We start from the raw sequence: 27,539 nt of genomic DNA, 5'->3' as shown, positions 1-27,539 counted from the left end.
ACAAAAGAACAAGCTTATAGATATAGAAACCAGATTAGAAGTTGCCAGGGTAGGGGTGGGGAGTGGGAGAAATGGTGAAAGGGGTCAAAAGACACAAACTTCCAGTTATAAAATAAATAAGTCATGGGGATGTAATGTACACCATGGTGACCATAGTTAATAATACATACAGTTGCCAACTTATGATGGTTCAACTTAACAATTTTTCAACTTTATGATGGTACAAAAGCGATAAAATTCAGTAAAAGTATACTTTGAATTTTGATCTTTTCCCCTGGGCTATCAATATGCTGTATAGTACTCTATCGTGATGCCTGGCAGTGGCAGTGAGCTGCAGCTCCCCCAGCTACCGAGTGGATCACGAGGATTAACAACCAATACACTTAAAACAATTCTGTTTTTCATTTTCAGTGCACTATTCAATAAATTACATGAGATATTCAACACTTTATAAAATACACTTTGTGTTAGATGATTTTGCCCAGCTGTAGGCTAATGTAAATGTTCTGAGCACATTTCAGGTAGGCTAGGCTAAGTTATAATGTTCAGGAGGTTAGGTGTATTAAATGAATTTTGACTTAGTATTTTCAATTTATGATGGGTTTATCGAGACATAATCCCATATTAAGGAAGATCTGCACTATATTGCATATTTGAAAGATGCTAAGAGAATAGATCTTAAAAGTTCTCATCACAAGAAAAAAATTTTGTAACTATGTAAGGTGATAGATGTTAACTAGTTTATTGTGGTGATCATTTTTCAATGTATACAAATATCAAACCATTGTATACCTGAAACTAATAATGTTATATGTCAATTACACCTCAATTTAAAAAAACAAGAAAATAACAACCATTAGTGAGGATGTGGAGATACTGGAATCTTTGTGCACTGTTGATGGGAGTGTAAAATGGGACAGCCACTGTGGAAAAAAAGCATGGTAGTTCCTCAAAAAATTAAAAATAGAATTACCATATATTCCAACAACCCTTCTGGGTATACACCCAAAAGAACTGAAAGCAGGGTCTCAAAGGGATGTTTATATACCCATGTTCATAGCAGCATTATTCACAATAGGCAAAAGGTAGAAACAACCTTAGTGTCCACTGACAGAAGAACAAATAAAATGTGGTATATACATGCAATGGAATATTATTCAGCCTTAAAAAGGAAGGAAATTCTGACACAGGCTGTAACCGGATGAATCTTGAAGACACTGTGGTCAGTGAAATAAGCCAGACACAAAAAGACAAATACTGTATGATTCTACTTACACGAGGTAAATAGAGTAGTCACAGTCATAGATACAGAAAGTAGACTGATTGTTGCCAGGGGCTGAGCTGGGAGAGGGGGAATAAGGAGTTGTTGTTTAACGAGTATAGAGTTTCAGTTTTTCAAGATGAAATGAATTCTGGAGATGGACAGTGGTGATGGCTGCACAACAATGTAAACGTACTTAATACCACTGAAATGTGCACTTAAAAATGGTGAAGATGTTAAGTTTTATGTTAGGTGTGTTTTACCACAATTAAAAACAAATTTTGACAGCCCACCATACGGTAAGAGAGAATCTGTTCAAAATGCCAAGACTGGAAAGGGGAAGCCAGCTGAACTTGGGCCAAGGTAGACTGAAGGTGGAGTCAAGGTCTCCGGGCCCTTTGGCTATACCAACCCTTTGAAAGAAATAACAACAGAATGACCTAGTGGTGGTTTTGCATGGAGGCTTTCGACACTAATGTCCTCATCTGGATGCAGGTGCTAATTTAACAAGCAAAATGGAAACCTATGATACTACTGTACACCAAGCTACAGTTTAATCTGAAGCATTAAACTCCCGTGGACCTCACAGGAAGTGGCAGAGAATTATGAAGTTTAAGGGAAGTCAAGTTTAAATAGCTGCCCGGGTCCAAGCAGAGAGCCCAAAGCTTGTTTGGATTTCAACAAAAACATCACAGAGGGAGCTGTTACTGGGCCCCAGCAATCAGTTTCTCTGAAAGAAATGATGCTGTACTTTTGGTTTTTTTGGTTGTGCAGCTTCTACAAAATTTGATAGTACAAATACAGCACACTTAAATCCATGCCAATAATTAGCCTCTCATACTAAAACAGAAGAGGCTAAAACTTTCCATGGCTATCCTGTCCCTCCCTTTTATGGGAAAAATTCTAAAAATATATCACAACCCAGATTAGTATGAAGAGAGAGGGTGTGTAAATGTAATACCAACAGAAAATTGCAATTGAAATGTGCTATAATCTAAATATGTTTCCTCTTCTATGTGTTGGTTCTTGTGGAACCCAGAAAATACTGCGAATACATTCCATAAACTGACAGAACTGTTCTTTGATTTAGGGGGTAAAATGTTTTTTAAATATGTATTCTTATTTTTATCACACTTACATATACACATAATTTAAAAAACCAAATATTTGTATAATAAACATTGATTCATAAGAACTAAATATTTTTAAAGTTTATTACATGAACAGTACTAAAAAAAGGAAAAACCATCTCAGTAGATGCAGAAACAGCATTCAACAAAATTAAACTCCTATTCATGACTGAAAACTCTCAGCAAACTAGAATAGAAGGTAACTTCCTCAATCTCATAAAGGGTATTGACAAAAACCCTATAGCTAACACTATACTTATTGGTAAAAAGATTGAATGCTTTTCCCCCAAGATCAGGAACAAGGTAAGGATGTCGACTCTCACTAAAGGATTTATTAGCTGGTGCAATCTGGGGAAAAAAGAACAGGGAGCTGGACAGAGTACACAGACTGAATGAAAGGAGGAATGTGTAACTGTCTATTCACAGACAACAGATCACCTGTGTAGAAAAAACTACAAAACATCTAAAAAAAGCTGTAGAACTAATAAATGAGTTCAGCAAGATCACAGGACACGAGGTCAACATGAAAAAAAAGTCAATTGTATTTCTATACCTTAGCAACAAATTATTAGGTATTGGGATTTCTAAAATTCTATTTACAATAACTTAACCATAAAGTATTTGTGGATAAATTTAGCTAAATACGTATAAGACCTATTGTGAAAACTACAAAACACTGCTGAAAGTTTATAAATACATGGAATAAATAAAAGATATAAATAAATGGAGACTTATAACATGTTCATGGGTCAGAAGATTCTAATAAGATGTCAATTCTCCCCAAGATGATTTATAGATTCAAAGGAATCCCAATCAAAACCCCAGCAGGTTTTTGTTTTTGTTTTTGTTTTTGTTTTTTTTTTTCAGGAAAGCTGACTCTAAAATGCAAATGACAGAACAACTTAGAAAAAGAACACGGAGGAATTACACTACCAATTTCAAAAATTACAGCAAAGCTAAAGTAATCAAGACAGTATGTTATTGGATTAAGAATAGACATATAGGTCAACAGAACAGAAAAGTGAGTCTAGAAACAGACACACACACACACACAGCAAACTGATTTTTAACAAAGGTGCCAAGGTAATTCAATGACAAAAAGTTAGTCTTTTCAATAAATGATGCTGGAACAATTGTTATGTATGTGCAAAAAAATTAACCCAGACCCTTAACCCTCACTATATATGAAAAATTAATTCAATGGTTCCAGAAGTAGATTCTCTAAGGTCCATGATTATGTCCATAACATAGTAATTTTTTCAATACCACATTGCCTTAGTAGAAGACAAGAAGGGATTCTATACCAAATAATAATAATAAACATTAATGTTATTAAATACTACTAAAAATTCATAATGAACCACAGGGCTAAATGTAAGAGCTAAAATTATAAAATTTCCAGAAGAAAACACAGAAAAATATCATTACAATCTTAGAGTAGATGAAAATTTCTTAAATAGCATACAAAGAGAAAAAACAGGAATTCATTAAAATTTTAGGCTTTGGCTCTTCAAAAGACAGTTATAAAAAATGAAAAGGTAAGCCAGAGACTGAGTGAAATATTTGCAGAACCCATTTCTGATAAAAGAGCTGTAATCAGAATAAGAACTCTTAGAAATGCAAATCAAAACAACAATGAGTTATCACCTCATACCGGTTAGAATGGCCATCATCAAAAAATCTACAAACAATAAATGCTGGAGAGGGTGTGGAGAAAAGGGAACCCTCCTACACTGTTGGTGGGAATGTAAACTGGTACAGCCACTATGGAGAACAGTATGGTAGTTCCCTGGGAACCTAAAAATAGAGCCACCATATGATCCAGCAATCCCACTCCTGGACATATATCTGGAGAAAAACATGGTTTGAAAGGATACATGCACCCCAGTGTTCACTGCAGCATTGTTGACAATAGCCAAGACATGGAAGCAACCTAAACGTCCACTGACAGATGAATGGATGAAGAGGATGTGATACATATATACAATGGAATATTACTCAGCCATTAAAAAGAATGAAATAATGCCATCTGCAGCAACATGGATGGACCTGGAGATTATTACACTAAAGTGAAGTAAGTCAGAGAAAGACAAATATCATGTGATACCGCTTATATGTGGAATCTAAAAAAAAATGATACAGGTGAACTTGTTTACGAAGCAGAAACAGACTCACAGGCTTAGGGGATGAACTTATGGTTACCAGGGGGGAAGGGTGGAGGGGGAAGAGACAGATTGGGATTGGGGATTGACATGTACACAGTGCTATATTTAGAACAGATAACCAACAGGGACCTACTGTATAGCACAGGGAATGCTGCTCAATATTCTGTAATAAACTAAATGGGAAAAGAATTTGAAAAAGAATAGATACAAGTATATGTATAACTGAATCACTTTGCTGTACACCTGAAACTAACACAACACTGTTAATCAACTATGCTCCAATATAAAATAAAAATGTTTTAATGCAAAAAAAAGAAAAAGAACTCATAATTCAAATATAAAAAGACAGATAACTCAGTTAAACAAGGTTATAAGATATAAACAGACACTTCAATAAGATACACAAATGGCAAATAAACACACAAAAAGATGGTCAATATCATTAGCCATTAAGAAAATTCAAATTAAAACCACCATGAGATACCACTACACATGCACAAGGATAGTTAAACTTAAAAAGACTGACAATGCCGGGCTTCCCTGGTGGCGCAGTGGTTGAGAGTCCGCCTGCCAATGCAGGGGACACGGGTTCGTGCCCTGGTCTAGGAAGATCCCACATGCCGTGGAGCAGCTGGGCCCGTAAGCCATGGCCGCTGAGCCTGCGCGTCTGGAGCCTGTGCTCCGCAACGGGAGAGGCCACAACAGTGAGAGGCCCGCTTACCGCAAAAAAAAAATAATAATAATAATAAATAAAAAGACTGACAATGCCAAGTGTTGGTGAGGACATGGAACAACTGGACCCTCACACACTGCTTGTAGGAATGCAACTTTGGAAAACAGTTTCGCAGTTTCTTATAAAGTTAAACATAGATGTACTATATGACCCAGCAACAGTTCCTCCTTTGGGAATTTACCAGAGAAAAATGAAACTATATGTCCATACAAAAGGCTGTATACAAATGTTTATACCAGCATCATTCATAACAGCCAAAAAATGGAAACAACCCAATGTCTATCAAAAAATTGAATGTATAAGCAAATTAGGTTTATCCACACAACAGAATATTATTCAGTAATGAAAAGAAATGAACAGTATGGATGAATCTCAAAAGTATTATGCTAAGTGGAAGAAGCTAGACACAAAAGGGCTACATATTGTATGATTTTATTTATGTGAAATTCTAGAAAAGGCAAAACTATGGTGGCAAAAAGCAGATCAGTGGTTTTGCTAGGTGCCAAGGGTGAACAGAGAAGATGGACTGCAAAAGAGCACAAGGAAACTTTCTGGGTTAATTGAAATGTTCTATACCATGACTGTGTGGCAGTTATACAACTATACACATTTATCAAAGCCCATCAAACCAAACACTTAAAATTAGTGAATTTTATTTTGTGTAAATTATACCTCAATAAAGGTATCTTTTTAAAAAGAGTTTAGACAGTCACACGCTCTCCCACATCGCAGCACAGAGGCCAGGGGCTGACCCACCAGTGGCCTATCCAGTACCCATCCCTTCTGCTCCCTCCTTGCTGGCAGAGCCAAGTGGGGGCATCTGCCCTAAGGGGTGGTGTGGGTCCCTCTCTGGCCCAAAGAGTAAAGAGAGCTTTGTTCAAGTCCACCGCCAGTGGTGGGCAAGAAGGGGCCCCGTGATGCAGTTCTGGCCAGAAGGCAGAGGCTCTGTGGGGGCTTCTGGAAATGGATCCCTTGCTTGTAAAAAGCTATGCCGAGAAGGGACTTCTTGCTTCCTGCCTCTGGACACAGCCCAGAGTGTTCTGAGACCCCAAGAACTGTACAGGACACCTCTCACCACTTGGAGCTGTAGCAGCCATCTTGCAAGCATGGAGGGACCTGTCTGAGGACCAGAACCTGCCCAGACATATTGAATTTGAATCCCTTGGGATGAGACCAGAACTCATGCATTTTCTGCAGACTCTCCAGGTGACTCTGGTGCACCCAGGACCGAGGACCACTGCTCTGAGCATACAGTGCTGGACCAAGACGTGCCCTGCCCAGCAGTGATTTCGAGCATTCCTTTCCCAGGTGACTGTGGTTGGCCCTGATCCATCATCAGTTCAGTCCTATGGGTGCGAAAGGGCTGCCATAATTATGGACCACAAACAGGGTGGCCTAAAGCAACAGAACTTTATGCTCTCACAGATCTGGAGGTCAGAAGTCTGAAATCAAAGTGTCCGTAAGGCCAGGTTCCCCCTGCTGTCACATCTGGAGGTTCTGGATGGACATGAGTTTTGGGGGACCCTATTCAACCTAGTACAGCTTTCTTCTTTACTTTCTTTTCTCCTGCTCTCACTCTTACTGCCCTGGGGTTATACTTCTTTCCAATAAAACGTCAGCACGCAAGCTTGCTTTCAGGTTTTCCTTTCTAGGGAAACCGCAGTAAGAAAACAACCATATTCCAGACAGCGAGAACATTCCAGAGGTTGCCAGACCCCAGGCGCTGAAGGGTGTGGACCCCAGACGTCGCTGGGACAGCCTGTCCCCGCTGCTTGGTGGCGCCTGGCCTGGCCGCTGCTCGCTGTAATGCCTCCGCCGCGCTCCTCGGGCTCGGGTTCGCGCGTGTCTCACTTCATCCCAGTCCCAGGAGAGCAACGTTGGGTTTATGTCTTTATTTGATGAAAATGAGCTGTTGCGCAGCCACTGGTACCGTATTGGGCAAACACAGCATACAAGCAAGAAGCTTACAGCCTCAGTGGCGAAAAATTTTTCATGTCAGAGACCGAGAACTCTTGCAGTCGTTTATGTCATCCCTTCTTCTCCAGACAGGGGATACCAAAAAGCTGCAATCAAAGATCTCTTCATCTTATTGATAAAGCCACTAATGAGCCAAAATGTCTGTCAACGTCAACTACAGCGTGTCAGACCAGTTCTATCGCTGCAAGATGCCTCGTCTGATTGCCAAGGTTGAGGGCAAAGGAAATGGAATCAAGACAGTTACAGTCAACATGGTTGACGCAACCAAAGCGCTTAATCAGCGTCCAACGTATCCCACCAAGTATTTTCGTTGTGAACTGGGAGCACAGACCCAGTTTGATGTTAAGAATAACCGTTACGGACTTCCAGGGAAGATGGCGGAAGAGTAACACGCAGAGATCACCCACCCCCCACAGATACACCAGAAATACAGCTACACGTGGAACAACTCCTACAGAACACCTACTGAACGCTGGCAGAAGACCTCAGACCTCCCAAAAGGCAAGAAACTCCCCACGTACCTGGGTAGGGCAAAAGAAAAAAGAAAAAAACAGAGACAAAAGGATAGGGATGGGACCTGCACCAGTGGGAGGGAGCCGTGAAGGAGGAAAGGTTTCCATACACTAGGAAGCCCCTTCGCGGGAGGAGACGGCGGGTGGCGGAGGGGGAAAGCTTCCGAGTCGTGGAAGAGAGCACAGCAACAAGGGTGCGGAGGGCAAAGCAGAGAGATTCCCGCACAGAGTGTCGGTGCCGACCAGCACTCACCAGCCAGAGCGGCTTGTCTGCTCGCCCGCCGGGGTGGGAGGGGCTGGGAGCTGATGCTCGGGCTTCGGTCAGAGCGCAGGGAGAGGACTGGGGCTGGCGGCGTGAACACAGCCTGAAGGGGCTAATGCGCCACAGCTAGCCGGGAGGGAGTCCGGGAAAAAGTCTGGACCTGCCGAAGAGGCAAGAGACTTTTTCTTCCCTCTTTGTTTCCTGGTGCGCGAGGAGAGGGGATTAAGAGTGCTGCTTAAAGGAGCTCCAGAGATGGGCGCGAGCCGCAGCTGAAAACGCGGACGCCAGAGACCGGCGTGGGACGCTGGGGCTGCTGCTGCCGCCGCCAAGAGGCCTGTGTGCCAGCGCAGGTCACTGTCCACGCCCCCCTTCCGGGGAGCCTGTGCAGCCCGTCACTGCTAGCCTCTGCCACCTCAGGCTCGCCCCGCACTCCGTGCCCCTCCCTCCCCCCCCGGCCTGAGTGAGCCAGAGTCCCCGAAGCGGCTGCTCCTTTAACCCTGTCCTGTCTGAGCGAAGAACAGACGCCCTCCAGCGACTGACACGCAGAGGCGGGGCCAAATCCAAAGCTGAGACCCGGGAGCTGTGAGAACAAAGAAGAGAAAGGGAAATCTCTCCCAGCAGCCTCAGAAGCAGCGGATTAAAGCTCCACAATCAACTTGATGTACCCTGCATCTGTGGAATACATGAATAGACAACGAATCATCCCAAATTGAGTAGGTTCTTGGTGCTGCAGCCAGGAGTCAGTGCTGTGCCTCTGAGGGGGGAGAGCCAACTTCAGGACACTGGTCCACAAGAGACCTCCCAGCTCCACATAATATCAAATGGCAAAAATCTTCCAGAGATCTCCATCTCAACACCAGCACCCAGCTTCACTCAATGACCAGCAAGCTACAGTGCTGGACACCCTATGCCAAACAACTAGCAAGACAGGAACACAACGCCACCCATTAGCAGAGAGGCTGCCTAAAATCATAAAAAGTCCACAGACACCCGAAAACACACCACCAGACGTGGACCTGCCCACCAGAAAGACAAGATCGAGCCTCACCCACCAGAACACAGGCACTAGTCCCCTCCACCAGGAAGACTACATAACCCACTGAACCAACCTTAGCCACTGGGGACAGACACCAAAAACAACGGAAACTACGAACCTGCAGCCTGCAAAAAGGAGACCCCAAACACAGTAAGATAAGCAATATGATAAGACAGAAAAACACACAGCAGGAGAAGGAGCAAGATAAAAACCCACCAGAACTAACAAATGCTTCAAGAGGAAATAGGCAGTCTACCTGAAAAAGAATTCAGAATAATGATAGTAAAGATGATACAAAATCTTGGAAATAGAGTAGACAAAATGCAAGAAACAGTTAACAAGGACCTAGAAGAACTAAAGATGAATCAAGCAATGATTAGAAACACAATAAATGAAATAAAAAATACTCTAGACGGGATCAATAGCAGAATAACTGAGGCAGAAGAATGGATAAGTGACGTGGAAGATAAAATAGTGGAAATAACTACTGCAGAGCAGAAGAAAGAAAAAAGAATGAAAAGAACTGAGGACAGTCTCTGAGACCTCTGGGACAACATTAAACACACCAACATTCGAATTATAGGGGCTCTAGAAGAAGAAGAAGAGAAAAAGAAAGGGACTGAGAAAATATTTGAAGAGATTATAGTTGAAAACTTCCCTAATATGGGAAAGGAAATAGTCAGTCAAGTCCAGGAGGCACAGAGAGTCCCATACAGGATAAATCCAAGGAGAAATATGCCAAGACACATATTAATCAAACTGTCAAAAATTAAATACAAAGAAAACATATTAAAAGCAGCAAGGGAAAAACAACAAATAACACACAAGGGAATCCCCATAAGGTTAACAGCTGATCTTTCAGCAGAAACTCTGCAAGCCAGAAGGGAGTGGCAGGACATATTTAAAGTGATGAAGGAGAAAAACCTGCAACCAAGATTACTCTACCCAGCAAGGATCTCATTCAGATTTGATGGAGAAATTAAAACGTTTACAGACAAGCAAAAGCTGAGAGAGTTCAGCATCACAAAACCAGCTTTACAACAAATGCTAAAGGAACTTCTCTAGGCAAGAAACACAACGAAGGAAAAGACCTACAATAACGAACCCAAAACAATTAAGGAACTGGGAATAGGAACATACATATCGATAATTACCTTAAATGTAAATGGACTAAATGCTCCCACCAAAAGACACAGATTGGCTGAATGGATACAAAAACAAGACCCATATATATGCTGTCTACAAGAGACCCACTTCAGACCTAGAGACACATACAGACTGAAAGTAAGGGGATGGAAAAAGATATTCCATGCAAATGGAAACCAAAAGAAAGCTGGAGTAGCAATTCTCATATCAGACAAAATAGACGTTACAATAAAGACTACTAGAAGAGACAAAGAAAGACACTACATAATGATCAAGGGATCAATCCAAGAAGAAGATATAACAATTGTAAATGTTTATGCACCCAACATAGGAGCACCTCAATACATAAGGCAAATGCTAACAGCCATAAAAGGGGAAATCAACAGTAACACATTCATAGTAGGGAACTTTAACACCCCACTTTCACCAATGGACAGATCATCCAAAATGAAAATAAATAAGGAAACACAAGCTTTAAATGATACATTAAACATGATGGACTTAATTGATATTTATAGGACGTTCCATCCAAAAACAACAGAATACACATTTTTCTCAAGTGCTCATGGAACATTCTCCAGGATAGATCATATCTTGGGTCACAAATCAAGCCTGGTAAATTTAAGAAAACTGAAATTGTATCAAGTATCTTTTCCAACCACAATGCTATTAGACTAGACATCAATTACAGGAAAAGATCTGTAAAAAATACAAACACATGGAGGCTAAACAATACACTACTTAATAACGAAGTGATCACTGAAGAAATCAAAGAGGAAATAAAAAAATACCTAGAAACAAATGACAATGGAGACACAACGACCCAAAACCTATGGGATGCAGCAAAAGTAGTTCTAAGAGGGAAGTTTATAGCAATACAATCCCAACTTAAGAAACAGGAAACATCTCGAATAAACAACCTAACCTTGCACCTAAAGCAATTAGAGAAAGAAGAACAAAAACACCCCAAAATTAGCAGAAGGAAAGAAATCATAAAAATCAGATCAGAAATAAATGAAAAAGCAATGAAGGAAACGATAGCAAAGATCAATAAAACTAAAAGCTGGCTCTTTGAGAAGATAAACAAAATTGATAAACCATTAGCCAGACTCATCGAAAAAAAAAGGGAGAAGACTCAAATCAATAGAATTAGAAATAAAAAAGGAGAAGTAACAACTGACACTGCAGAAATACAAAGGATCATGAGAGATTACTACAAGCAACTCTATGCCCATAAAATGGACAACCTGGAAGAAATGGACAAATTCTTAGAAATGCACAATCTGCCAAGACTGGATCAGGAAGAAATGGAAAATATGAACAGACCAATCACAAACACTGAAATTGAAACTGTGATAAAAAATCTTCCAACAAACAAAAGCCCAGGACCAGATGGCTTCACAGGCAAATTCTATCAAACATTTAGAGAAGAGCTAACACCTATCCTTCTCAAACTCTTCCAAAATATAGCAGAGGGAGGAACACTCCCAAACTCATTCTACGAGGCCACCATCACCTTGATACCAAAACCAGGCAAGGATGTCACAAAGAAAGAAAACTACAGGCCAATATCACTGATGAACATAGATGCAAAAATCCTCAACAAAATACTAGCAAACAGAATCCAACAGCACATTAAAAGGATCATACACCATGATCAAGTGGGGTTTATTCCAGGAATGCAAGGATTCTTCAATATACACAAATCAATCAACGTGATACACCATATTAACAAACTGAAGGATAAAAACCATATGATCATCTCAATAGATGCAAAGAAAGCTTTCAACAAAATTCAACACCCATTTATGATAAAAACCCTGCAGAAAGTAGGCATAGAGGGAACTTTCCTCAACATAATAAAGGCCATATATGACAAACCGACAGCCAACATCGTCCTCAATGGTGAATAACTGAAACCATTTCCACTAAGATCAGGAACAAGACAAGGTTGCCCACTCTCACCATTCTTATTCAACATAGCTTTGGAAGTTTTAGCCACAGCAATCAGAGAAGAAAAGGAAATAAAAGGAATCCAAATCAGAAAAGAAGAAGTAAAGCTGTCATTGTTTGCAGATGACATGATACTCTACATAGAGAATCCGAAAGATGCTACCAGAAAACTACTAGAGCTAATCAATGAATTTCGTAAAGTTGCAGGATACAAAATTAATGCACAGAAATCTCTGGCATTCCTATACACTAATGATGAAAAATCTGAAAGTGAAATCAAGAAAACACTCCCATTTACCATTGCAACAAAAAGGATAAAATATCTAGGAATAAACCTACCTAAGGAGACAAAAGACCTGTATGCAGAAAATTGTAAGACGCTGATGAAAGAAATTAAAGATGATACAAATAAATGGAGAGATATATACCATGTTCTTGGATTGGAAGAATCAACATTGTGAAAATGACTCTACTACCCAAAGCAATCTACAGATTCAATGCAATCCCTATCAAACTACCACTGGCATTTTTCATAGAACTAGAACAAAAAATTTCACAATTTGTATGGAACACAAAAGACCCCGAATAGCCAAAGCAATCTTGAGAACGAAAAATGGAGCTGGAGGAATCAGGCTCCCTGACTTCAGACTATACTACAAAGCTACAGTAATCAGGACAGTGTGGTACTGGCACAAAAACAGAAAGATAGATCAATGGAACAGGATAGAAAGCCCAGAGATAAACCCACACACATATGGTCACCTTATCTTTGATAAAGGAGGCAGGAATGTACAGTGGAGAAAGGACAGCCTCTTCAATAAATGGTGCTGGGAAAACTGGACAGGGACACGTAAAAGTATGAGATTAGATCACTCCCTAACACCATACACAAAAATAAGCTCAAAATGGATTAAAGACCTAAATGTAAGGCCAGAAACTATCAAACTCTTAGAGGAAAACATAGGCAGAACACTCTATGGCATAAATCACAGCAAGATCCTTTTTGACCCATCTCCTAGAGAAATGGAAATAAAGACAAAAATAAATACATGGGACCTAACGAAACTTAAAAGCTTTTGCACAGCAAAGGAAACCATAAACAAGACCAAAAGACAACCCTCAGAATGGGAGAAAATATTTGCAAATGAAGCAACTGACAAAGGATTAATCTCCAAAATTTATAAGCAGCTCATGCAGCTCAATAACAAAAAAACAAACAACCCAATCCAAAAATGGGCAGAAGACCTAAACAGACACTTTTCCACAGAAGATATACAGACTGCCAACAAACACATGAAAGAATGCTCAACATCTTTAATCATTAGAGAAATGCAAATCAAAACTACAATGAGATATCATCTCACACCAGTCAGAATGGCCATCATCAAAAAATCTAGAAACAATAAATGCTGGAGAGGGTGTGGAGAAAAGGGAACACTCTTGCACTGCTGGTGGGAATGTGAATTGGTACAGCCACTATGGAGAACAGTATGGAGGTTCCTTAAAAAACTACAAATAGAACCACCATATGACCCAGCAATCCCACTACTGGGCATATATCCTGAGAAAACCATAATTCAAAAAGAGTCATGTACCAAAATGTTCATAGCAGCCCTATTTACAATAGCCCGGAGATGGAAACAACCTAAGTGTCCATCATCAGATGAATGGATAAAGAAGATGTGGCACATATATACAATGGAATATTACTCAGCCATAAAAAGAAACGAAATTGAGCTATTTGTAATGAGGTGGATAGACCTAGAGTCTGTCATACAGAGTGAAGTAAGTCAGAAAGAGAAAGACAAATACCGTATGCTAACACATATATATGGAATTTAAGAAGAAAAAAAATGTCATGAAGAACCTAGGGGTAAGACAGGAATAAAGACACAGCCCTACTAGAGAATGGACTTGAGGATATGGGGAGGGGGAAGGGTAAACTGTGACAAAGCGAAAGAGAGGCATGGACATATATACACTACCAAACGTAAGGTAGATAGCTAGTGGGAAGCAGCCGCATAGCACAGGGAGATCAGCTCAGTGCTTTGTGACCGCCTGGAGGGGTGGGATAGGGAGGGTGGGAGGGAGACGTAAGAGGGAGGGGATATGGGAACGTATGTATATGTATAACTGATTCATTTTGTTATAAAGCAGAAACTAACACACCATTGTTAAGCAATTATACTCCAATAAAGATGTAAAAAAAAAAGAATGACCGTTACATTGTCAGTGGACCTCATGAGGCGAATAAGCTGCAAGGCATGTTGGATGGATTCCTTAAAAAATTTGTTCTCTGTCTTGAGTGTGAGAATCCCGAAATGGATGTGCATGTCAATCCAAAGAAGCAAACAATAGGTAATTCTTGTAAAGCCTTGGGCTACCGAGGCATGCTTGACACACCTCATAAACTCTGCACGTTCATTCTCAAAATCCCACCTGAGAATAGTGACAATGGTTCGGGAAAGAAAGAAAAGGAAAAGAAAACTAGAAAGGGCAAAGGCAAGGAAAATGGCTCCGTGTCCAGCAGTGAGACACCACCACCACCACCACCCAATGAAATCTGTCCTCCTCCACATGCTGTGGAAGAAGAGGAAGATGATGACTGGGGGGAGGATACAACAGAGGAAGCTCAAAGGTGAAGAATGGATGAAATCAGTGACCACGCAAAAGTTTTAACTCTCAGTGATGATTTGGAAAGGACTGTTGAAGAGCGTGTCAATATCCTGTTTGATTTTGTTAAGAAAAAGAAAGAAGAGGGTAGTATTGACTCATCTGACAGATTATAGCTGAAGCAGAAAGACTGAATGTAAAAGCCATGGGCCCTCTTATTTTGACTGAAGTTCTTTTTAATAAGAAGATTAGAGAACAAATTAAGAAATACAGGCACCATTTCTTACGATTTTGTCACAACAACAAAAAAGCTCAACGGAACCTTCTTCATTGTTTGGAGTGTGTGGTAGCAATGCACCAAGCTCAGCTCTGCTCCAAGATTCCACATATCTGGAAGGAGATGTACTATGCAGACCTTTTGGAGGAAGAAGTCATCATTAGCTGGTCAGAAAAGGCCTCTAAGAAATATGTCTCAAAAGAACTTGCCAAAGAGATTCGTGTCAAAGCGGAACCTTTTATAAAATGGTTGAAGGAAGCAGAGGAAGAATCTTGTGCTGGTGAAGAAGATGATGAAGATGAGAATATTGAGGTGATGTATTCAAAGACCGCCAGTGTACTGAAAGTTGAAGCTGTAAAGTCTGACAACAAGGACGATGACATTGATATTGATGCCATTTAAAGGGGTGGATGCAGCCCAGCTTAACAGCTTAATGCTGAGAATCTTTCTGCATCATCAGCCAGAAGTGCAACATGTATGTGCAAAAGCTAAAATGGCTTAACATCATGCTACACTTTCTACTAAAAATGTATTTCTGTGAGTGGTCTGTATTTAAACCCAACAAGACATCTAGGGAGTCCATACACATATCAGTGAGCAGATGCAGTGTGCTTATTTACAGCATGTTTCTTTTTGAAAAATTAGTGGTGGACACATTTGGATCACATTTATATAGTTATAAAAATAAAGATTTGATTTTGCTTGTTCTTCAGATTTTTGGCTCTGAATGACTTAAGTAAGCTGAAATAATTGGCCCCTTTAAAAAATGCTGCATCATCATTTAACCTGATAGGATTATTGGAGCCCGTTAGATATTGTCAGGTGCTGAGACTATAAAGAGGTCTCAGCAGAATGTGAACATAAATTTACTTATAAATACCTTACGTAGTCATTAAGAAATGTAGTACTTTTAAGTCTTATTTCTAGTTCCTCAGATTGGCATGTGGTAATGTACATTCTTCCCATGCCAAGGTGGACTGATAATCAAATGACAGTGCAATACCTTTACCTTACTGAGAAGTTAAAATGACCTGAGGGTCCTATAAATAAAATTTTAAGAACAGGTTTTGAAACTTGAATTGTGTTTTTTTCATCTCTTCTATACTTGCCCCAAATTGTAGTCTTTGAAGTCATGTGCACTTGCACGTTGGATGAGCCAGGGGAATTATTACATTAACATATAAGCATTTTATTATGTGTATGTAGCTCTTGCTTTATACTGAGAGAAAACTGAAACTCTGGGGAGTGATTAAATAGTAAGCTCTACGATTTTATTTGGGGGAAGCAGGAAAAGGCACACTTAATCTCTAGCAAACACTGAGCATAATTTTTCAGCATTTACTCTTGATTCAAATTACAATTTCAAAATATTTAGACATACTGTATCTTTTGTTCAGTGTGGATTTTTCCCCTGATAAACTATGGTTCTTTGATGACTTTTGCATTTGGACACATAGCTTATGCTTTTCAGGTTTTCATTGCTATCTTGCCAAAACAAGTGTTAACTATGTCTCAAATTCCCCCCCACACCCCCCAAAATGTCTTATTTTTTAAAAAAGCTAAAAGCATACTTCTAAGAGCCTATATTTTGGTGTAAGACTTGGGGTGTTTTTTATTTTGACACTGAATCTTGTGAGATACCCAGGAAGTCTGTGATGATGGCAATGGAAAGCAGGTGCCTAGGGCCTGACCCAGCCCATCCTGGGCTTTAGATTTGGAAATAACTTCCTTGTGATGTGCTTGCCCAATCTGCTGATGTAAACTCCCTTGACAGACGGGCTTATGACTACATCTGAGAAATCATCTTGAAGATACAAATTTACACAAAAAGTACACTGTGGGAATCAAAATGCATGGAGTGAATTTTGGGGGGAGCATGGCTTATATCATTCACCTCTTTCTTTGTGATCCATCTCACAGATTACAATGAAACCTTAACAAATGTATGTGAGTTTTTTTCACATTGAAATTATATAAACATTTGGTATAATAAAAAATAAATAAAAAGAGTTTAAAGAAGATTTAAAAAAATATTACTCCGGTTATGTATGTATATACAACACGCACCAAATTGTAGAGCTACAATATTTCTCAATAGTGACGCCTTAGAGTTGAATAAACTTGGTTTTGTTAGTGCAGTGCAAACACTCATTCCATGTATGATACCAAGTTTGTAACAACATCTACCATTGGTGCAGAAGAATGGAGCAGAGATAAGGAACAGGGTGGGCCCCGATGTCTGAGGAAGCCAAACTGCATTAATGTCACCATTCGGCAAAGACCCATGATACTGACAAGGAGAATTAACTGTGCGCTAGGCATCCGCCAGTCCACCATCTGGGATTCTACGTTCAAAGTGGGACAACAAGTCTTACCCCCGGCAGCTGACACAAGCCCTAACGGCGGCAGGTGAGGCACAACTGCACAAGTAGGTGCAAAGACGACTGTGCAGGTCATCTCACATTCAAAGATGAGGCTATCTTCCACTAGAGTGGAAAGGTGAATCATCACAGTACACACCTGTGGGGTGCTGCCATATTATCACAGAAAGTGTAGGGGATTCACCAAACATTCATGTCTTGTAAATATATTTGACCCACTTGTTTACTACTGTTTCTCCCCACTAGAAGGGTGACACTCCATGATGACAGGGAGTTTTGTCTTTGCTGTTCACTGCTATATCCCTAGCACCTGGTACAATGCTAAGCATACAGCGATTGTTAAGTGAATAAATTATGCCTACGTAGATATTCAGTAAGTATTTGTACACATTCATTATGTCAATGTAAATGATGTAATAACCTTCTCTCACATTTCCTTTCTTGGACAATTTCTCTGACTGGAAGTTAGTAATTGTCTTGTTTCTTTATTCATTTTGTTTCTAAATACCAATTTAAACATAAACTTTCAATCTACAAATATAAATGCTATAGAGGATGTGGAGAAAAGGGAACCCTCCTACACTGTTGGTGAGAATATAAACTGGTGCAGCCACTACGGAAAACAGTATGGAGCTTCCTTAAAAAACTAAAAATAGAGTTACCATTATTATCCAGCAATCCCACTCCTGGGCATATATCCAGAAAAGACAAAAATTCTAATTTGAAAAGATACATGCACCCCAATGTTCACAGCAGCACTATTCACAATAACCAAGACATGGAAGCAATCTAAATGTCCATCGACAGATGAATGGATAAAGAAGAGGTGGTATGTACAATGGAATATTTTATTACTCGGCCATAAAAAGAATGAAATTTTGCCACTTGCAGCAACATGAATAGAACTAGAGAATATCATACTAAGTGAAGTCAGACAGAGAAAAACAAATATTATATGATATCACTTATACATGGAATCTAAAAAATAATACAAATGAATTTATTCACAAAACAGAAACAGACTAACGGACAGAGAAAACAAACTTAAGGTTACCAAAGGTGAAGGGGGAGGGGAGGATAAATTAGGAGTATGAGATTAACATAAACACACTACCATATTTAAAACAGATAAGCAATAAGGATTTACTGTATAGCACAGGGAATTATATTCAATATCTTGTAATAACCTATAATGGAAAATAATCTGAAAATATGTATGTGTATATATATATTTATTATATATATTTATTTATATATATATAAAACTGAATCACTTTGCCGTACACCTGAAATTAACACAATACTGTAAATCAACTATACTTCAATTAAAAAAATGAACTTTCAAGCAAGGAGATTCTTATTTCTCCTTTATATATTTCTTCATTCCAAAAGTTTCCTACAATATGTGTGTGTTTATGTGTATTCAGAATAAAGAATGTATGCATTTTTATAAAATTAGAGCTTTTGGAAAACAAGGTTTAAAATGTTAATATAATAAATGCATATCTATCAATAATTATCTTAAATGTCAATGGACTATGTGTTCCAATCAAAAGACATAGAGTGGCAGGTTGGATAATAAAACAAGAGCCTACAATATGCTGCCTACAAGAGACCCACTTTAGGGCGAAGGAAACACACAGATTGAAAGTGAGGGGATGGAGAAAGATATTTCATGCAAATGGAAATGACAAGAAAGCAAGGTTAGCAATACTCATATCAGACAAAACAGACTTTAAAACAAAGGCCGTTTGTTTAAAGACTTAAACATAAGACATGACACCATAAAACTCCTAGAAGAGAGCATAGGCAAAACATTCTCTGACATAAATTGTAGCAATACTTTATTAGGTTAGTCTCCCAAGGCAATAGAAATAAAAACAAAAATAAACAAATGGGACCTAATCAAACTTATAAGCTTTTGCACAGCAAAGGAAATGATAAAAAAACCCAAAAAGACAACCTATGGAATGGGAGAAAATATTTGCAAATGATGCAATTGACAAGGGCTTAATCTCCAAAATATACAAACAGCTAATACAACTCAACGACAAAAAAAAACAAACCCAGTTGAAAAATGGGCAGAACACGTTAATAGACATTTCTCCAAAGAAGATATACAGATGGCCAGTAGACACATGAAAAGATGCTCAACATCACTAATTATTAGAGAAATGCAAGTCAAAACTACAGTAAGGTACCTCACACCAGTCAGAATGGCCATCATTAAAAAGTTTACAAATGAAAAATGCTGGAGAGGGTGTGGACAAAAGGGAACCCTCCTACACTGCTGGTGGGAATGTAAGTTGGTGCAGCCACTATGGAAAACAGTGTGGAGGTTCCTCAGAAAACTAAAACTAGAACTACCGTATGATCTAGCAATCCCACTCCTGGGCATACACCTGGACAAAACTCTAATTGAAAAGGATGCATGTACCCCTATGTTCATAGCAGCACTATTCACAACAGCCAAGACATGGAAACAACCTAAATGTCCATCGACAGTTGAATGGATAAAGAAGATGTACACACACACACACACACACACACACACAAAAACGGAATACTACTCAGCCATAAAAAAGAATGAAATTTTGCCATTTGCAGCAACATGGATGAACCTAGAGATTACCATACTAAGTGAAGTAAATCAGACAAATATCATATGATCACTTATATGTGGAATCTAAAATATGATACAAATGAACTTATTTACAAAACAGAAACAGACTCACAGACATAGAAAACAAACTCATGGTTACCAAAGAGGAAATGTGAGGGGATAAATAAGGAGTTTGGGATTAGTAGATACAAACTACTGTATATAAAATAAACAATAAGGATTTACTGTACAGCACAGGGAATTATATTCAATATCTTATAATAACCTATAATGGAAAAGAATATGAAAAAGAATATGTATATATATGTGCAACTGAATCACTCTGCTGTACACCAGAAACTAACACAACCTTGTAAATCAACTTCACTTTAATAAAAAATAAAATTAAGAGTTTTATAGAGGACTCTATCAATTGATAATAGCATGCTTCAAGTTTTCTTTTAGCTATTTTCTCAAATCTATCCCTCTGCACATGCTCTTTATTCTATCCGGAAAACCCACACCCATCTCTTTATAAATCTAACCTGTCTTCAACCCAATCTCCCCAATGAAGAATCCTTTATAACACCGATTAATCTCAATCCTTTGATCCACTTTGACTCCCAATAAAACCCTAAACCCCTTTAGGGCAGGAAATATTCATTATGTTTTTTTATTTCCCACTGTTATAGAACATTCAATAAATGCTTAATTAGTTGAACCTGATGAATTTCAATGAGACTGAAGAACCTTGACGATACAAAATTAATGTAAAGCTACAAAGATAAATATATCTACATATTAAACTATACGCATAAAACCTACCAACAGTGTCTGTCCTTGGGAAATGAAGAAATGACCCGATATAACTATGGTGAGAACAAGATGCCCAGATTCTTCACTGGAGTCAAAAACCTTGAAAAAAGAGAGAAATGTGTATAAGACATTTCTGTAATACTAATAAACTTATAACCAAACTATCTTCTCACACTGATCTTCCCACTCTGAATGTTCCCTTTCCCTCATTTAATCGGTAATCAGTCCCCTATAGTTTCAAGTTTTCCTCATATAAGGGTTAACAGCCAGGCTTTTATAAAATATAACTAAAACCAATATTTTGAAACAACAATAGTAAATGAAGAATCAAGAGACATGGGGCCTGAGCCAACCACTTTTGAATTACATTTTAATAAATCATGAATTATCTGTGAGCCTCAGTTTCCTTTCTGTAAAATGGGGATAATGCTTTACAGGTTGTCATCAGACTACAGAGTCAGTTTCTTTGCCACATAATCCATTTTTCAAAACCCCTCAAAACTTGGTGTTTCCTTTGGATGAGCTTTAATTTGTAATGTCACTCTTAAAAATAGGGTGCCCCGGGCTTCCCTGGTGGCGCAGTGGTTGAGAGTCCGCCTGCCGATGCAGGGGACACGGGTTCGTGCCCCGGTCCAGGAAGATCCCACATGCCGCGGAGCGGCTGGGCCCATGAGCCATGGCCGCTGAGCCTGAGCGTCCGGAGCCTGTGCTCCGCAACGGGAGAGGCCACAGCAGGGAGAGGCCCACGTACCGCAAAAAAAAAAAAAAATAGGGTGCCCCAAACTGACCATAATATTCTTGGTGTGATCTAATTATCTCCATTACTTGCAGTAATGAAGCCTACAACTACATTTATCTTTTGAGGGGGTAGTCCCATTGAAGAGTGATCTTACATCAATAAAACCCCCGGATAATTCATCACCTATGTTGGTAAATCATACTTTTACTTTCTGCATCTGAACCTAAACATAAGACCTTGCACTTACCCCCATTATATTTTATCTTGTTAGATTTGGTCTACAGTTGTGGTGGGGAGTTGAGGCAATTAAAGCAAAATGTCAAGGAGGTCATGACTCATAGATATTTAAGAGTGGGATTTGGGTCTTAAGTGACTACACTGTATAGGTATCTTTAATATCATTGATAAACACTGTTAAGGTAAACATCCTTGTATAACTAGGATGAAATTGTAGATTCACCTTAATGCTCAAAGCTCAAAATAATTACTCAAGTATACCGTTATAAGGTTACTGCATTCTATTGAGAAATAATGTTCTATCTTATAGCTCCATATGTGGGGTTTGAAGCTTCATTGCTATATTTAAACTCAAGATTTCCTACTGAGTTTTCTCTAATTCACTTTAAATTCCAAACTTAAAAATCGAATAACATTTTAGATGTCAAGGTGGGTATGCTAAACCCTGCATTATTTCTTTCAGTGGTTATTATTCATCCTCTTTCCCAATATTAGGAATTCAGTTATTTGTACAACACTCTTCCCATTATAGTTTAAACAGATTATCTTGTATGTTTCATGACCATTTAAAACCTCAAGAATAGCTAGGAATGAAGCATAGAAACTATAGAAACTGGAGTCTGTTAAGCAAATTCTTTGGGAGGCAATATTCTAACATAACAGTTTAACTATTTTTTTTTTAGAAATATAACATATATCCCCAAAAGTGTCCAACACTCAAATGAACAGTTCAATGAGTGATGACAAAGTAAACACACAATCACCATTCAGATAAAAAAACAGTAGCCTTCCAGAAGGTACCCTAGTGCTATCTCCCAATCACTATCTGCTCCCTCCTCCCTCTAATATCCATCCTGACTTCTAACACCATAGTTTTTTGTTTTTTGTTTTTTTTTTTTTTTTTTTTTGCGGTACGCGGGCCTCTCACTGTTGTGGCCTCTCCCGTTGCGGAGCACAGGCTCCGAACGCACAGGCTCAGCGGCCATGGCTCACGGGCCCAGCCGCTCTGTGGCATGTGGGATCTTCCCAAACCGGGGCACGAACCCGTGTCCCCTGCATCGGCAGGCGGACTCTCAACCACTGTACCACCAGGGAAGCCCCTAACACCATAGTTTAGTTTTATTTATATGAATGGAATCATACAGAATTCTTTTATGTCTGGCTTCATCAATGTTGTTGCATATACCTCAGTTCATTCGGTATCATTACGGTAGAATACCATTCTATGATTATACCACAATTTATTTTTTCATTCTTTTGTTGATGAATATTGTTTTCCAGTTTAAATCTACTGCAAATAATGCTGTTATGAACATTCTTATATATGTCTCTTGTTGGGTAGAGACACTCATTACGAAGATGCCAATTCTTTCCAAATAATTTTATTGTTTTTTCTCCCCTGTCCTCCAAACTTTTACATCTTTTTTTTTTTTTTTTTTGGCCGCACTGTGCACGTGGCATGTGGAATCTTAGCTCCTTGAGCAGGTGGAAGTGCAGAGTCTTAGCCAATGGACCACCAGGGAAGTCCCCAAACTTTTACATCTAATTGACCACTCAACATCTCTACTTAAAGGTCTAATAGTCATCTCAAAATTAACAGCCCCTAACTTGAAGTCCAAACCTTCCCATTCATTCATTCATTGAATATTTACGAAGTGTCGAGCAAGTGGCATCTGTTGCCTGTCACCAGGTGTAGAAGTCCAAGAACTTCTGCTCACATCTTGGTACTGGAGTCACCATGGAAAACAACACAGTCAAGCAGTGGAGGGAACAGCACTTGACTCACACAGAAGAAATAGAGCAAGATCATTATCAGTACTGGGGGTTGGTTCCCCCATGGCCAGCAGGGGGAACCTAGGTAGCCATGCAGGGCAGCTGGCCTGCACTCACCCCTCATGGCTACAGCACAATGACTCCTCCTTCTCCCGCCAGGGGACAGATACAACAATGAGGCTGGTCAGGTGCCATATGATGCTTAAGCAGAACACAGGAGCACAGGCTGTGAGGACTCTATTTCTTGCTAAGTAAGTGTTCCAGGCCCAAGGCCCATTCTTACAGCCGAGAGAGGGGTTTGCAAGACTGCATGCCCAAGACTGTCTTTCACAACACAAAGCACCTACCATGAACCAGGCTGTTGTAGGCTTTTGACTTCCACAGTTTTCCCATCTCAGAATATAATTCTATCTTTCCATTTCGTTAGGCCAAACTGTGGAATCATTCTTGAATCCTCTACTTTTTGCATACACATACCCATCAGCAAATCCTTCAAAATATGCAGGATCTAACCACTTCTCACAGGTCTGGTCTGAGTTGGCATCATCTCTAGTGGGATTATTATAATAACCTCCTAACTGGCTTTCTAGTTTCTGTTCTTGCTCCCCTTTTCCAACACATTTTATTCTCAATACAGTAACCAGAGTGATCCTTTTAAAACCTAAGTCACGTCATGTCATTTCCCGTTCAAAGCCCTAGAGCAGCTTTCCATCTCATTCAGACTCATGCAAGGTGTTCCACAATCCATTACCTCTCTGCTCTCATCGCCCCTTTTGGCCACTCTGCTCCAGCCGCACTGGCCTCTGCTGCTCCTTGAACCTACAAGGCACATTCATGATTATAAAACTCAGGGCTTCTCTATCTGAAATTGTCTTCTCTTAGATCTACAATGACTCACTCCTTGATCTTTTTCAGGTCTTTGCTTAAATGTCATATGCTTAAATGTCACCCTTCCTGACCATCCTAGTGAAAACGGCCACCAGCTCCCTGCCCCATTACCCAAACCAGATAGTTCCCATTCCCTTTTCCAATTTTGTTTCTTTATATTTACTTATTTATCTGTCTACATATCTTCTTTAAAAGAAGATTGATGTAAGGGGTTAAAAACAACACTCAATGAATCCAAATGAAGCAAGAATAAGAATATAAAGGGAAGAAAAGGTGGGACAAACACAAGACAAATAGCAAGATTACACACTTACACCTAACCCTTTCAATGATCACATTAAATGTAAATGGCCTTAATCAGGATTAATTTTGCTTCTCAGCTACCCATTTTCTCTTCATTATTTTTCAGTAAGAATACATGAAAAATTACTAAGAATCCTTTTCTCTTTCCTTATTTATTCTTTACACACTTCCCGCGCTTTTTTTCGCCCTCTAAAGAGATTTTTTAAAATAAATTTATTTATTTTATTTAAAAATTTATTTATTTAAATAAATTTATTTATTTTATTTTTTTAAAATGTAAATGGCTTAAACATCCCAATGAAAGGCAATCTGACAACAGGATGAGGAGACAAGGCACAACTATACATAAATATAAAAATATGAAGAGGTGAAAACAAAAGGGTGAGAAAAACATATACCATGCTAATACTAGTCAAAAGAAAGCTGGAATAGCTATTAATTTTAGGCAAGACTACCAAAAGGTATAAAGGTCACTTCATAATGACAAGGCGTTAATCAAGAGACATAATTATCCTAAACATTCACGCCCCCAATAAGAGCTGAAAAATACATGAAGCAGGCAAGGTTCTGCCTACCCAAGGCCGCTGCTGTGCAGAGACCCCGGGGGAAGCCACCGTCACCATGTCTGACCGGGAGGCAAAACCTTCAACTGAGGATTTGGGGGATAAGAAGGAAGGAGAATATATTAAACTCAAAGTCACAGGACAGGAGAGCAGTGAGATTTACTTCAAAGTGAAAATGACAACACATCTCAAGAAACTCAAAGAATCATACTGTCAAAGACAGGAAGTTCCCATGAATTCACCCAGGTTTCTCTTTGAAGGTCAGAGAATTGCTGATAATCATACTCCAAAAGAACTGGGAATAGAGGGAGAAGATGTGATTGAAGTTTATCAGGAACAAACAGGGGGTCATTCAACAGTTTAGATATTCTTTTTATTTTTTTTATTTTCCCTAATCCTTTATTTTTAAAAATAGTTCTTTTGTAATGTGATGTTCAAAACAGAATTGAAAACTGGCATCCCTTTAAAACATCTGGTAATTTGCATTCTAGTGTCTATTATTCATTATTGTTTGTTTTCACTGCGCTGATTTTTGGTGATCAAGCCTCAGCCCCCTTCATATTGCCGTCTCCTTTTTAAAAATTACATATGTGCACAGTGAGGCCGCCTTCCAGGACTGTCCACTTTCAGGCTTGTGATAATATCGACTAATGCAAGTAATCATAATGACTTTGCAGCTGGCCCTGAAGTTTTAGCATGTGACTGCTTCACTCTTGGACTATGACTTTCAGTGGGAGATGGAAGTTTTTCAGAGAACTGAACTGTGGAAAAATGACCTTTCCTTAACTTGAAGCTACTTTTAAAATCTGAGGGTCTGGACCAAAAGAAGAGGAATATCAGGTTGGAGTCAAGATGACAAAGGTGGTGAGAATAAATGACTAGCTCCAAAGATGGCTTCACTGAAGAGAAAGCATTGTAAGATGAAGGACAAACCTTGTCAGAAGATCCCAGAAAAGTTCTAATTTTCCTTAGCAGTTAAAGTTATTCATGCAGAAGTGTATACAACAGAACACTGCTCTTTTTGACTTTATTTGTACTTTTTGGCCTGGGATATAGGTTTTAAATGGACATCGTCAGTACCAGCTTCATTAAAATAAACAAAATATTTGTAAAAACCATAAAAAATACATGAAGCAATAATTGATAGCACTGTAAGGAAAAATAGGCAAATCCACAATTATAGTCAGATTTCAACACCCCTCTCTCAATAATTGATAAACAGAAAATCAGCAAGCATATAGTAGATGTGAACAACACTATCAACCAACATGACCTGATTGACATTTATACAACACTCCACTCAATATCAGCAAAATATATATTCTTCTCAAGTGTACACAGAGCACTTACTGAGAGAGACCAAATTCTGGGCCATAAAACAAGTGTTAGTAAATTTTAAAGTATGTTCTCTGAGCACAGATTAAATTAGAAATCAATAACAGAAATATCTCTGAAAAAGTCCCCAAACATTTTAAAACTAAATCATGTACTTCTAAATAACCCATGGGTAAATAAGAAATTAAGAGATAAATCAGGAAGTATTTTGAACTGAATATAATTCACCATGTCAACAAAATAAAAGAGAAAAATCACAGGATCACCTCACTAGATGAAAGAATATACAAAAGGCATTTGACAAAATTCAACATCCATTCCTGAGTAAAAAAAAAAAAAAATCAGCAAACCAGGAATTGAAGGAACTTCAAGCTGATGAAGGGCATCTATGAAAAAACTATAGTTAACATCATATTTAATAGTGAAAGACTGAAGGCTTTCTCTCTAAGATAAGGAACAAGACAAGAATATCACCACTTCTATTCGACACTGTACTGGAGGTTCTAAACACTGTAATTAGGCAAGAAAAAGAAGTAAAAAGCCTTTCCTTTCCAGACTGGAAAGGTAGAAGAAAAACTGTCTTAATTCAGACAACACAATCATTTATATAGAAAATCCAATTTATTTCCCTAGAACTAATAAATGAATTTTAGAAAGATTGCAGGATACAAGATCAATAAATGAAAACTAAATTTATACAAACTAGTAAAGAACAACTGGAATTTGGAATTTTAGAAACATCAAAATTTATAATAGCATGAAAAATATGAAATATTTAGAGATAAATATGACGAAGTGAAAGATCTGCACACTGAAAACTGACAGAAATTTAATACA

At 38.8% G+C, this 27,539-nt stretch overlaps 2 protein-coding genes and 1 pseudogene across 3 annotated transcripts in view; 2 read left to right on the top strand and 1 right to left on the bottom strand.

The window, feature by feature from the left end:
- Positions 1–27,539, bottom strand: part of REC114 (REC114 meiotic recombination protein) — a gene marked incomplete at its 5' end in the record, with an annotated part of 112,716 nt that overhangs the window by 61,814 nt on the left and 23,363 nt on the right. Inside the window, one exon of the mRNA XM_082619136.1 lies at positions 20,874–20,963. Coding sequence (XP_082475262.1) covers positions 20,874–20,963 — 90 coding nt within the window. The remainder of the gene's footprint in view (positions 1–20,873; positions 20,964–27,539) is intronic.
- On the top strand, positions 7,205–15,864 carry LOC309803199 (eukaryotic translation initiation factor 5-like; annotated as a pseudogene). Its single transcript has 2 exons — positions 7,205–7,651; positions 14,409–15,864. The product of its transcript is annotated as a eukaryotic translation initiation factor 5-like (transcript).
- LOC309803554 (small ubiquitin-related modifier 1-like) lies at positions 25,420–26,313 on the top strand. Its single transcript, XM_082619943.1, has one exon. The coding sequence runs from the start codon at positions 25,426–25,428 to the stop codon at positions 25,729–25,731; it is 306 nt and encodes a 101-aa protein (XP_082476069.1). The 5' UTR covers positions 25,420–25,425; the 3' UTR covers positions 25,732–26,313.

This window comes from Mesoplodon mirus (genome assembly GCF_964341445.2).
Source record: "Mesoplodon mirus genome assembly, chromosome: 4".
Lineage (NCBI taxonomy): Eukaryota > Metazoa > Chordata > Mammalia > Artiodactyla > Ziphiidae > Mesoplodon > Mesoplodon mirus.
Note: the sequence above shows the minus strand (reverse complement) of the source record. Positions and strands in the feature narration are given on the sequence as shown.

What these genes read in the sequence shown, in the direction of transcription:
- LOC309803554 (XM_082619943.1), top strand. Translation starts at nt 25,426, where the DNA reads ATGTCTGACCGGGAGGCAAAACCTTCAACTGAGGATTTGGGGGATAAG.